The 14,111-nt window shown below is 36.4% G+C and overlaps 1 protein-coding gene across 1 annotated transcript; it reads right to left on the reverse strand.

Annotated features, from left to right (window-relative positions):
- Positions 1-6,740: 6,740 nt before the first annotated feature.
- slc5a7a (solute carrier family 5 member 7a) lies at positions 6,741-13,431 on the reverse strand. Its single transcript, XM_016290211.1, has 8 exons — positions 13,182-13,431; positions 12,509-12,622; positions 12,251-12,406; positions 11,986-12,134; positions 11,311-11,460; positions 10,826-10,979; positions 8,984-9,201; positions 6,741-7,621 (listed from the first exon to the last, which is right to left on the reverse strand). The coding sequence occupies exons 1-8, from the start codon at positions 13,363-13,365 to the stop codon at positions 6,968-6,970; spliced, it is 1,779 nt and encodes a 592-aa protein (XP_016145697.1). The 5' UTR covers positions 13,366-13,431; the 3' UTR covers positions 6,741-6,967.
- Between the last annotated feature and the right edge of the window lie 680 nt (positions 13,432-14,111).

The raw sequence follows: 14,111 nt of genomic DNA on the forward strand, positions 1-14,111 counted from the left end.
ACGTCTTACACTAGCTCCACGATGCACTTCCGCAAATTCACGCATTACGTAATCACGTTGGAAAGGTCAAGTGCGGTTAGCTCTTTTTCTGTGTACTCTGGTTCATAAAGGTAGGGTAGGGTGAAAAACTCCATCTCATTTTCATCTCCTCCAACTTCAAAGTCGTCCGACATTGTTGTTTTACCTTTTTTTGTAAAGGGCATTTGACTTTCTTTGCACGTTCGCTTTGTAAACACTGGGTCAGTACTTCCGCCTACATCACGCGTGACCTTTCCAACGTGACTATGTAATGCATGAAGTCGAGCTAGTACAAGATGAGCATTTTTGGTTAAAATAAAAATTATATACATTTTTATTTATTTTTTAAGAAAATGACCTATCGTTTGGGCTGGGATCGTGTAACTGTTAGAGCCCTCTGAAGCGGCATTGAAACTGCAATTTGGACCTTCATCCTGTTGGCCACCATTGAAGTCCATTATATGTAAAAAAAAAAAAAATCCTGGAATGTTTTCCTCAAAAACCTTAATTTCGTTGCGACTGAAGAAAGAAAGGCATCTTGGATGACATGGGTGAGAGTAAATTTTCAGAATGTTTTATTCTGGAAGAGAACTAATCATTTAATCTAATTAAATTATATTTAATTTAATAAAAGATGACAGTATAAACATGCAGTTTGTGTGCAAAGGGCTCTATTGGTCATCCAAAAATGTATATGATTTACCCACCCTCATTTTGTTCCAAACCGGTTTGAAAAAAAGTGCTTTTGTTACTACTATTACTACTATTTTTATTTTTGTTCGAGCAGAATAATTTTTTTGGGGGGGTGTAGATTTTTTGTAAAGCTGTCCTGATGTAGATTTTCAGATTTTGCAAAAGGCAGTACCAAGAAACATCAACACCAAATTACACAGTGTGTAAAATATCCAAACATTTTGTGTTCTTGTAGACAAACATAATTAATAATAACAAAATTAACCAATTAGTTAATTAAAAAATCACTGCTAAAAATGATTGAAATCAACCGCACAGTCCATTTTCCTTTTTATTACAGATTACTGTAATTCTGAAGACCAGCAATATTTGTCTAAAAACTTTGATTTTTTAAATAATTTTTGTGAAGCATATGGCCAATAAGTCTTGTTTGCATGTATTTACAATTGATTGAAATTAATTAACATACACAACATTTAACTACCACATCTGATGTTTGTTTAACCCAAGCTAAAGAATAATAATGCTCATTTGATCAGATATAACTGCAGTACAAGATTATGAGATGCATTATTTGAATGCTTGGCCAAAGAGATGTGTCTTTAATCTAGATTTAAACAGAGAAAGTGTGTCTGAACCCCGAACGTTATCAGGTTATCCAGAGTTTGGGAGCCAAATGCGAAAAAGCTCTACATCCTTTAGTGGACTTTGCTATGCTAGGTACTACCAAAAGTCCAGAGTTTTGCGACCTTAGGGAGCGTGGTGGATTGTAGCGTGGTAGAAGATTAGTTAGGTATGCAGGAGCTAACCCATTAATGGCCTTGTAGGCAAGTAATAATATTTTGTAACTGATACGGAACTAAATAGGTAGCCAGTGCAGGGACTGTAGAATTGGGGTAATATGATCATATTTTCTTGACCTGGTAAAGACTCTAGCCACTGCATTTTGGACTACCTGTAGCTTGTTTACTGAAGATGCAGGACAACCACCTAGCAGTGCATTACAATAGTCCAATCTAGAGGTCATGAATGCATGAACTAGCTTTTCTGCATCAGAAACAGGTAACATGTTTCGTAACTTGGCAATGTTTCTAAGATGGAAGAATGCTGTTTTTGTAACATGGGAAATTTTCAAAAGACAAGTTGCTGTCTAATATAAAACCCAGATTTTTGACTAGAAAAAGTAACAGTACATCCGTCTAGTTGCAAATTGTAATCCAAGAGATTCTGTGTACTGTATTTTGGTCCCTCTCCAAAATAAAATAAAAAAATTATATTTATGGTTAATTTTTTAGTGGTATATTTTTATAGAATATAAATGGCTACATCAGTGGCATCCCTAATTTAAGGTAAACTTTATGCAGATTTTTTAGAAATGGAAGAATGCGCACAATCATGTTTCACTGATGAAACATCACATTTCATCAGTGAAACGTGAACAGGTATTGCGAACACGTTTCATTGATGAAACATGAGCAGAATAATTTTTTTGGGGGGTGTAGATTTTTTGTAAAGCTGTCCTGATGTAGATTTTCAGATTTTGCAAAAGGCAGTACCAAGAAACATCAACACCAAATTACACAGTGTGTAAAATATCCAAACATTTTGTGTGCTTGTAGACAAACATAATTAATAATAACAAAATTAACCAATTAGTTAATAAAAAAATCACTGCTAAAAATGATTGAAATCAACCGCACAGTCCATTTTCCTTTTTATTACAGATTACTGTAATTCTGAACACCAGCAATATTTGTCTAAAAACTTTGATTTTTTAAATAATTTTTGTGAAGCATATGGCCAATAAGTCTTGTTTGCATGTATTTACAATTGATTGAAATTAATTAACATACACAACATTTAACTACCACATCTGATGTTTGTTTAACCCAAGCTAAAGAATAATAATGCTCATTTGATCAGATATAACTGCAGTACAAGATTATGAGATGCATTATTTGAATGCTTGGCCAAAGAGATGTGTCTTTAATCTAGATTTAAACAGAGAAAGTGTGTCTGAACCCCGAACGTTATCAGGTTATCCAGAGTTTGGGAGCCAAATGCGAAAAAGCTCTACATCCTTTAGTGGACTTTGCTATGCTAGGTACTACCAAAAGTCCAGAGTTTTGCGACCTTAGGGAGCGTGGTGGATTGTAGCGTGGTAGAAGACTAGTTAGGTACGCAGGAGCTAACCCATTAATGGCCTTGTAGGCAAGTAATAATATTTTGTAACTGATACGGAACTAAATAGGTAGCCAGTGCAGGGACTGTAGAATTGGGGTAATATGATCATATTTTCTTGACCTGGTAAGGACTCTAGCCGCTGCATTTTGGACTACCTGTAGCTTGTTTATTGAAGATGCAGGACAACCAGCTAGCAGTGCATTACAGTAGTTCAGTCTAGAGGTCATGAATGCATGAACTAGCTTTTCTGCATCAGAAACAGGTATCATGTTTCGTAACTTGGCAATGTTTCTAAGATGGAAGAATGCTGTTTTTGTAACATGGGAAATTTTCAAAAGACAAGTTGCTGTCTAATATAAAACCCAGATTTTTGACTAGAAAAAGTAACAGTACATCCGTCTAGTTGCAAATTGTAATCCAAGAGATTCTGTGTACTGTTTTTGGTCCAATAAATAATATCTCTGTCTTATCCGAATTTAATAGGAGAAAATTATTGGTCATTCAATCGGTTACATTTTTAACACACTCCGTTAGCTTGGATAATTTAGATGTTTCATCTGGTCTTGTTGAGATATATAGTTGAGTATCATCAGCATAACAGTGGAAACTAATCCCGTATTTTCTAATAATATTACCAAGGGGTAACATGTATATTGAAAATAGAAGAGGAACTAGGACAGATCCTTGTGGCACTCCATATTTTACTGGTGATAACTGACAAACAAAGTAAATAAACAAAGTGGTAGCGATCAGACAGGTAGGATCTAAACCATCTTAAAGCCTGCCCTTGAATACCTGTATAGTTTTGTAATCAATCTATGAGTATGTCATGATATATACTATAGATTATATAGTGTCAAATGCAGCACTATGATCAAGTAAAACTAGCAATGAGATGCAGCCTTGGTCTGACGCAAGAAGCAAGTCATTTGTAATATTAACAAGTGCAGTTTCTGTGCTATGGTTGGGCCTGAAACCTAACTGAAATTCTATTACTATGTAAATTATTATTATGTAAAGTGTAACAACAACACTTAAAAAAAGTGGCCTTTTTTTTCTCTTACAAAATACAGTACATTTTATTTTAGTACTAAAAATTGTCTAGGAAAGTCAAAAGTAAACAATTCTTCGCTAATCTTTTACCTTGTCTGTAATCTCTTATCTTGCTCATTACATTATACCTACTGTCTTCTGGTAAAGCCCAAAACTATATTTCCCAGCATGCCCAATTATTTCCTCAGGTTTAATGAAAGCCAATCTAATTACACCTGCCTCCTTCAATAGGGAGATGATTTCTTGACAGATACATGAAGACTCTGGCATTAAGAGAAGTACAGCTGAGGCTGCAGAGGAGGCGTGTCCAAAGATCATCTTCTACAGCACACTGGGGACCATGTAGCCACTTAATAAAGAATAAAAATAAAAGGAAATTCTCACTGGCGCATTTGGGGTTTTGAAGCTTTGTGTTTTGAGGTTGTTTTCTCATTAATTTAAGTAGTACTAATAAAAGACTACATGATCTGTACCCATTGCTGATTTACACTAAAGGAAATAAATAAATTCAAATAAATAATGACAGGCATGATGAACGCTGCCTGCAAGTTTCCGTCACAGGCTGTGCTCCGAATCGTTGTTGTGGGAGATTTGATCGATTGAACCATGAGAGAGGACAAATGTCCCTCACTTAGGTTGATTCAATTAGATGCACCATATTTCAGCTGAGATTCTTAAACCTCAAGCATTTCATTGCTGATTTGTGAGCAAAGACGTGATCACCAAGAAAACCAGAGACTGCCCATATATGAAGAAAGCTAAAACGAATATCCCGGACAAGCATCGACAACATCGTACTAAATTGCTAACCATGAAAGGTGTTCAAACTGTATCCTTTGGTGAGGTTTTTTCAGACACCTTAAGATGGTCGCAGACGCCTCCTCATTTGGAAGGATAAAAATGGCTTTATTTTGGCAAAGCTAAAAGTTCCGCCCCATTGCGGTGATTATTAATCACTACAAGTGCTCTTCGCTGTTCTTTTGTGAATAGGATTTCTGGCATATCCAGCCTCAACGATGTAATGGGATTAAATTTTGGACAGCAAGGACAAAATGAAGGACAAGCTTGGGACATGGTTGGGTGGGGCAAAAACAGCGTCATCGCCCTCCCCCAGGACATTGACGCAGTATATGAAAAGACGCATAAGAGGCCTGGCCCAACCCCCATTTTTACATCCCTCTGCCTTATTCACCCAACTACCCCTGCCCCGCCCCACTAAGACCAACAGAGCACTTAATGTAAATAACGTACTGTCTATTTTTAGAGTGCCATTGGAAGTTGAAGAGAGTTAACGTCATAAATTGTCACGTTTTCAGACATGCGCTTTTTCGTAACTACTCATTGGCTCTACAGCAGTCTGCAGATCGTTTCAGTTTGCGAAATGGCATTAGACTGGGTTTGCTATTAGAGACGGGAACAAAAATGGTCAACAGACACATATTGTCAAGTTTGATGAATTTGAACAAAATGGAAAAGCCTCATTACTTAAGAGTTTTTGTGGACTGTACAATTTTGAAATAATACACAACTATGAAAGTCTTAACAATAAAATGTATTATCTTTGAATAATCCTATGTTTAATCTGTAGGCCACAATTAATAAATAAATATAGATTTGTGTTGCTGGCTCCAACCCATCCAAATAAATAAATACATTTTTATATATCTATCTATATATATACAGAACGGTAAAGTGACACTTTACATTTTAGTGGAATACTGGACATTTATATTCATTGGAGTATAAATACACACATAACAAAAACTGGTGTATCACTAAAGCCAACAACACAGCAGCTGGCTCATTCTGGAACCAGGTACAATGACTTCTTTTGACATACGTATGACTTTGCAAATCACAAAATAAAAAATAACACAGCACAGACCCTGGAGGTTATTACATCTGGTAAATAATTTGCAGCTACATTCATTTTCAAGTACAACAAAGTGATGACCGGGTTTGCATAATGTCCAATCACCCCCATCTAATCAATGTAGCTAGGTAAGGCGATTACAAGATTATATATATATATATATATATATATATATATATATATTATTTTTTCCATGTTCTTTGTTTTCCTGGTCATCTTAATATTGCACTATGAACATGAAAAAGACATTTGCCACATGTGCACTTATGTCACAGTTGTTAAAGATAGTTTGTAGATGGGAAGCACATCCCTTGTTATATAATTACATATTAATGAAACAGCTTATATCCGTTTAGCTACATTTGATTTTTATGATAGGATGACAGGATAATCTGCACTAATATCTATCATGGAAGTTAATGGCGTGACACATGAAACCTACACATATTATTTATTAATATATAGCTATGATTGGATATATTATAATCACCGTGTTACATTTTCTTTTTTCGGGATAATTCACAGTCACAGAGAAATGGACATTCTGTCATCATTTGAAACTTACTTTCATCCGTGGAACACAAAAAAGATACTTTGAAGAATGTTTCAACTGCTTTTTTGTCCACACACTGAAAGTCAATAGGGTCCAAAAGAACACTGAAGCACATTGACTTTGACAGTATTAATAAAAAAAGAGAATTTTTCTGTGTTCTACAGAAGAAATAAAGTCATACATGTTTGGAATGACATGAGGTTGAGCAAATGATGACAGAACATTTTACCTTGGATGAACTAACCTTTTAATATGATCATTTCTTTAGGATTATCACAGTATCTCAACATTTTCTTTAGAAGGGAAAGGATAGTCACTCAGGTTTTGTACATACCATCAGCAGTTGAAGAGCTTCTCACGGTAAGCAACGCCATCAAGTCAGTTTTTTCCCCTAATATTACTCAAACCACCTGAATCACTGCTCTTTTCTTCTCTCTTTACCATTTTAATAAGAGTTTCAGTTGCTGTTCCATTCCTCTCTGAAAGAAGTGATGGAAATTCCAGAAAAGGAGTGTGGAGTGAATTTATTATGTAATTAAAATCTGATATTTCTTTACTTATTGGGTGAAGCCTTGTCCTTCACATTATGGTGTCTACTCGTTCTCATGACTCGGTGACTCTGGGCTGGAGTCCTCCTCTTCGGTCAGGGTTTCCTTCCTGATGAAGGTAGCAGCTAAAGTAACACTAAGTCTTGGCTTGACCGGGGCCATTTCATTCAGCCCAATGATGTTCTTGTTCACCAGAGTGGTCTTGTCCATTATTTCGGCACTGTGCTTGGCCACCACTGCATCCAAGAAATCATATTTAGCCGACAAAGTGCCACTCTCAAACAGGTACTTGAACAGGTATGAGAAAGCCACATTGCTTAGGAATGAAGCCAGCATGGAAGCAGTCTTAAAGGGAAACCTCTGCAACACCAGGTATTCCACCTCGTTGGTCACATGATGGACCTTCTCCTCAATGGTCCATCCAGGGTAGTAGATGAACGGAGGGAGTTTAAGATATGGTTCCCCTCCACCAACTCGCAGGATCAATCCGAAGATGTATCCAGCCACCGAGCCGTAGGTGTTCGTGCCACGGACGAAAAGAACGCAGAGGAGTTGGGGAAAGATGATGACGTAGACCAGGTCAGAGCTCAGGTACCATAAACCATAGACGGTCCCAGTCAGGAGAGCCATGGCCGTCGCAAGAGCCCCGAACACAAAAATAGTGATCCGCATGACCCATACTATCTCACGGTCAGAAGCCTTGAAGTCAGTACAAAGATGAGAGGAGAATTAGAGAGGTAATAAAATGATACAGGATATGAGAAAACTACAAATTTCCATTTGATTAAGTTGATTAATTTTCAGGTTTTTAATAACTGACACCCACTTTTTTCATACAAAAAAGGTCAGTGGGGTCTTCTGTTGTTGTGATGCATCTAAAAACAGTTGTTTTGGATGCTATTGACTTTCATTATATGGACAACAACAGCTGAGACAATCTGCAAAATATCTTCTTTTGTGTTTCGCAGAATAAAGAGTAATACAGTTCTTGAATGACATTTGTGTAAGTAAATGATTACTGATTATTGTTATTATTGGGTGAACTATCCCTTGAATTACTTTATCCATGCATTAGTATGCATTTATACATTTTATAGTCGTTTTCCAACACTAGAGAGAGAGAGAGAGAGAGAGAGAGAGAGAGAGAGAGAGAGAGAGAGAGAGAGGCACAGATAGAGAGAGAGAGACCGTGATTCACTAGAGAGAGAGAGAGAGAGAGAGAGAGAGAGAGAGAGAGAGAGAGAGACAGAGAGAGAGAGAGGTGTTCTAGCTTAGTATGTTTTCCAGCACAAATATATAAACACTTAAATCAACGCTACTTGGCAAAATTTTGTGGGCGAAATTTAGTAACTTCAATAGGAATTTGTGCATTCAGGAGTTTGTTGTGAAGGTAAAAAAGTTCCCCACACAGATTTTCATTAAAGTTAGTAATGCGAATTCTCTCTGCTGTCCAACAGAAAGCTGCTTGGTCTGAAAGTGACTCCTGTGTGAGCTGTGCTTCATACATCACTACGTCATTGACAATGAACCTTTTTTTTTGCCTGCAAAACTTTGCTAAAATATGACTCCATATTTAGACAAAAATCCATTGAACAATGTAAAAGGTACTGGTAATTTTCAGCCAGAACATTTCTTTTCAACTTTAACCTAAAACACAACACAATGCAACACAAATACAATACAGGTAAAACACCTGCAAAATCAATACAGAAAATCCCTTTACAGACTTTTCTTACAGTGAAGATAGTTACTTGTAAAAAATAGAATTCTTATTTTCTAAAACAATTATCAAAATTGAATGACTTTATTCTTAAAACAAGTACAAACATCTGCCAGTGGGATAAGAAAAATATTTTTCCCCCCCCTTTGAATTAAGTTTATTTTTCTTTCTCCAGTCTCAGATTTGTTTTTCTTCTTTTAAGTACAAACTCACTTAATTTTGATTCATTTTTACTCCTTGTCAAGTAAAGGTTTTTTAATTTAAGAAATGTTTAAATATATGTACTGGCAGACAAGACAAAAAATATTGAGTGCAGTGAATTCAATTTAACTGGCTCTCACCGATTGCCGGAAAGCGAGCTGGTAGATGTTCCTAGCGAACATGGAGCTGGCCGACAAGATGGATGAGTCAGCGGATGACATCACTGCAGCAGAAACTGCCCCCAGACCAAAAAAGGAGATATAGGCTGGGCACAGGTGCTGTAGCACGATCGGTAGGATCATGTCAGACTGGTCCCTCTGCATGGGAGAAATTGGCCCATAGGTTGTCTGGTTCCAATCTGTGGAGTAGAACACACTTACTATATACTGTTTAATAATCACCAGCATAATTATTATCAATTTTATTTTATTATTTATTTATTTGCATCATGCATGAGCTGTATACATGTTAAATGAAACTCAAACATTCTATTTCAAATTCTTTTTACTTAAAATCCAAAAGCAACAAGCCTTGATTGATCAGACTGCTATTCCCAATCAGTTAAATAATAAGTGTCTGCTGTGTCTTTGATGCTGAAAGTCTGTTGATTAAATCTGGGTGCTGTGTGCCTCCCTCAGATGTAATATTTACAGGGTTCACATCGTTAAACGGATAATCTGTTAATAATATATGAGGGAGACCAGCTGTTGTTATTTACTAATTTCTTTAGTGATCTGAAGGGAACATGGTTTCCACCCGGGGCTGATACAGCCTGGAGAACACCTCCCACAACACACCATAGCAAAACAGACTGTTCCCCCAATAATCAGAAAAAAGTGATTACATAATTAGAATTACTGTGTCAGTTTATACTAAATACAGTACATGCTCAAAGGGAAATGGCTTAAGGCTTTAGGACAAGGAAACATGATATACAGGAAACAATATGAAAAAATGCTTTGATGCACAATTTTAATTTGGCTGAGCTGTGAATAATTATTCAGGGTGAGGGTATGTGGCATGTTTTGGAGGGGATAAAACAACATAATTAGTGTATAATTAAGAGCACTTTCGTATTATCTGTTTAAGGAAAGATTTCTGAACTAAAGGGTCCAATGCTGAAGCCATATTAAGAATGAGCTTTCCGGTTGGTTTTATTTTTTAATTAAGTTTTACATTTTTATTTATTTATTTATTTATTTTGCACTCAGACAGATCTAGTGATTTTTAAGTGGATACAGCCTGCAAATCAGACTAATTAGACTGCTTGGATGACTTTGTTTGCAACTGCTTTTTCCTTTATTGAAAAATACATACGCTATTAATTAACTGATGTTGTGGTGTATATCCACGAGAAAAAAAAATGCAGGGCAGGACTTGATTTTGCTTCAGGAATTGATTGGACCGTTGTCATTTGCTGACTGCTATGATTTCATTAAAATTATAGTTTGCTGGAGCAGGGTTATTATAGGTAACTAGACTAAAACCATTAAATTTGTCTCTTTTTTTTTTTTGCTTTTAACTGAAATATTTCAATTTTATTTTAAGTTTAACTGAAATAAAATAAGATATAAAAAGCTTATTTCATTTCAGCTAGTTGCCAAGCAACATTTCTCATTTTCATTTAAGTTTAATTTAAATTGAATTTGATGTACTAAAATAGCTAAAAACTGAAATAAAAAAATTAAAACAAACAAAAAAAGAACATAAAAAACTAACAAAATGACTAAAAATGTAACTTCAAATGAAAACAGAAAATATAAAACTAATTCAATATATTAGTAAAAACATAATGATAACTATAATGATCCTAAAATAACGGTGCAGGAAAGGAGAGATTATTGTCCTGCCCTCGTGCCGGTGCACACATCACCAGAGAAGAAATGTCATTGCGAGGGGGAGGGGAAGTTAATGTTGATTGAAAACAAGGGCAAAAAACAAGAAAGAAAAGAAGACAGGTTTCTGATTGAGGTTTGTCTTACCTGTGGAAGCCCCTATGGCTCCGATCAGGACAGAGGGAATAGCCATGATGATACAACCAAAGGCAGCCAGGAAGGAGAGGACTTGAGCATAGGTAGCTGAAGAGGCAGAAAGAACCCTTTGAAAATACACCTGCCAGGGAATCCCCCCCAACATCTAGAAACAGAAACGTCATTGTAAATACAGACACCAGACAGCATGATACAGATGCATAACACCAAGTGTGCATTATAACACAATAAACGTTAAAGCTATTCTAAATATGGCAACCTACAGGAGAAGAGTGACATGGCTGGACAAGAATGACACTTTATTCAATCTCTCTCTCTCTCCAATTCTTTTGGTCTTATTTAGTTTTCCTCCCTACGAATGACTGCATTGTTCACTAAAGTGAGAAATTAGGTCTGGCCCTTCAGAATCAACAGTTCTCCATTGGCAAAATCATCGTCTCTCCATCCCATCATGCTACAGTGGATTGTCCACTCACCAGAAGGAAGAAATTGTCAGCCCACATCCATTTGTCAGGGCTTTCTATCTTCCCAAGCCATGTGGTCTGATTAGCATGGAGCTGCTTCACTGCTGTCACTCCGATGTCAGACACAGCTGGGTTTGAGAGTGCAAAAGGTACGCTCACCCACTATAAAGAGAACATATTCCACTCTATTACGATGTACTTGACCATTTATAACATTGTAATACTCTTTATTTAACTTAATGTGTAGCAGGTGCTAGTGAAAACCAGCCAAATAGATTTTGGGCATTATACATTTTTCAGTTTTGTGAAATTATTATTATTTTCATTTTTTTTTTTTAAATTTACACATCAATTATGAATTATGTTCAGTTGATAATGCTATATTATTAATTTGTATTAATGATACATTTTATTGCATAATGTAATAATAAATAAAATGAATGAATGAAAAGCAATTAATACATAACTCAAAGGAGCAAACATTTTTGATTTCTTCTTTTCGCTTCTTTATTCCTATTACTTGTATCTATAAAGGGTGGTTAAAGAGCCGTTACTGTCAAAACTGCACAGCAAACAGCCACTTTGATAAATCACAGAGTGTTCTGTGCTGTTGAAGACATGCAGACATGAATTAAGGGGAAAATGACGCCTTCAGTGTCTTCATCGTGAGGTTCTGTGAAGCCTTACCAGTCCTAAAAAAATGCAGAAGAGCTGGACGACATCAGTGTAAGCCACTGAGTAAAGTCCTCCCACCAGTGTGTAGAAAATAGCAATAAGAGCCGAAATAATCACAGACATATTGATGTTGATGTCAACGATCACACTCAGTGTGGCCCCTGTGATGCAAACAAAGTAAAATGCAATATTTATTGTATATGCCCTAATAAAATTATGAAAGAACTTGCAAATTTACTGATTGTGTCTAAGAAATCATTTCCCTCTCTTTTCTTACCAAGGGCAGATAAGATGGCGGCTGACCAGAACATTTCCCCCATTAGTGCAGGGATGAATAGCAGACCACCCATCCTTTTTCCATACAGTTGCTGGAAGGGGTCAAGCATGGTGACGTAACCCCGGGAGCGCATGGGTTTTGCAAAGAAAAGGCCACCTTGACATGAATCAATTCATAGAAATTATATGTTTGACAGATATACGCTTCTAGTTCTGCTAACTTTAACACTGAACACATGTTTATATCAAAGCTGCATACCCACAACAAGGCTGAGCGCATATCCAAAGGGAGCCTGTGCCCATGCCAAGCCGTAGCCGGGAAGATACACATTCTCTGCTGTGCCATTGATATAACCCCCTCCGACCCAAGTTGCTGGAATGAGAGAGGACATTCAAACTGACTCCTCTTGAAACTAATATATATATATATATATATATATATATATATAAACGAAGTTAGTTAACATTAATAATATATATGTGTGAGTATCGTTCATTGTTCAAGTTCATTTCAACATGTATTTACTAATACATGTTTAAATCAAAGTTGTATCTGTTAACATTTTGTGTGTGTGGAGAAATAACATAATTGGTAACATAAATGATTCAATAATTAGCAACAGTACTAGTATGTACAATACATGAAGAAATAAATAAGAACATAAACCAAACGAAATGTCAGTTATAATATAGAAATTAAATAAAATTTAAGCAGGCTACATAATGTAGTATTATATATCATCTTGTTCTACAAATTTTCGAATTTTACTTCGGAAATTGCTTGTCTACTTTAATGTAGAAAGACAAAAACATCATCTCATCATGGTTTTAAGCTTTTTTTTTTTTTTTTTTTTACAAAAAAATAAAACCCCATTCGTGTTATATATACAAACAGTAAAACGCTTTTTTATTTAGTTTTCTCTGAAACTCACCTGTCATGGTAAATGCGCCGACAAATAATCCAATATCCCTTCCGCCGACCATAATGATCTCACTGCGATCAGCTCCCTCCACCACGCCGGAATTCTTGTTTTTCCATGCTGCCCAGATTCCCACTATAAGGATCAGCAAGTAGAAGATGACAATCGCCACCAACCCCTCCACATGGATGTTCATCTTCTCTCTGCTAAAGTCGTTGTACCTCTAAAGAACCGAAATGCATTGAGACCTAGGGAAAAGAGACCAAAAAGAGATATGTAAGAAAAGAAGGGAGAGTTACAAAAAAACTAAATCTATTCAGAATCAGACTATTGTGCTTCTAAACACAATGATGTAGAATTTAGACTTGAACTCATTTCAAATGATTTAAAATGGTTAAATTTCTTAATAGTTTTTCAGTCACTTCCTTTTTTTTTTTTTTTTCTTTTACATTTCATTCCGAGGACTTCCAACTATTTCATAATTCAGCATCATAAGAAAAGTGCCTCACCTTTGTGAATCAGCCGCCAGCCACTCAACTGCCACCAACAGTGCAAACCAGAGCCTAACTATCGCCTCAGGAGAAGAGCAGTGGTACAGCACATTTCAGAGTCAGCCAAACTTACTGTGAATCTTATAGGAGCAGGTTTCGTCAGAGGGTAGATGAACGTCAGAGATGTGAATGGGGGCTATTTATGAATAAAGATGTCAGATCCTGCAAATCACTGGAGGTTATCAAGTCAACTGAAAATCGCTAGACGGGGGAAACTGCTGTAAATCAAGAGTAGTGAAATATATCGCTTCCATTCATGTTTTTCTTGGCAGTCTGTATGAGTATAAGCGCACTGTCTCAGCAGTGCAGGCGCTGTCCAGAGTGCTGAGTACCCAAGCAGCTCCCGCACCAGCCGCACAAGCTCTTCAGACGCCAACCAAACGCTCCAAAT

Source organism: Sinocyclocheilus grahami, unplaced genomic scaffold (genome assembly GCF_001515645.1).
Source record: "Sinocyclocheilus grahami isolate Dianchi unplaced genomic scaffold, SAMN03320097.WGS_v1.1 scaffold255.1, whole genome shotgun sequence".
Lineage (NCBI taxonomy): Eukaryota > Metazoa > Chordata > Actinopteri > Cypriniformes > Cyprinidae > Sinocyclocheilus > Sinocyclocheilus grahami.

Coding starts and splice junctions, on each gene's coding strand:
- slc5a7a (XM_016290211.1), bottom strand. CDS start 13,365: ATGAACATCCATGTGGAGGGGTTGGTGGCGATTGTCATCTTCTACTTG. Junction 12,623..13,181: donor CGGCGCATTTACCATGACAG/GTGAGTTTCAGA, acceptor CTCTCATTCCAG/CAACTTGGGTCGGAGGGGGT. Junction 7,622..8,983: donor AGCTCGCTTTCCGGCAATCG/GTGAGAGCCAGT, acceptor ACTGACTTCAAG/GCTTCTGACCGTGAGATAGT.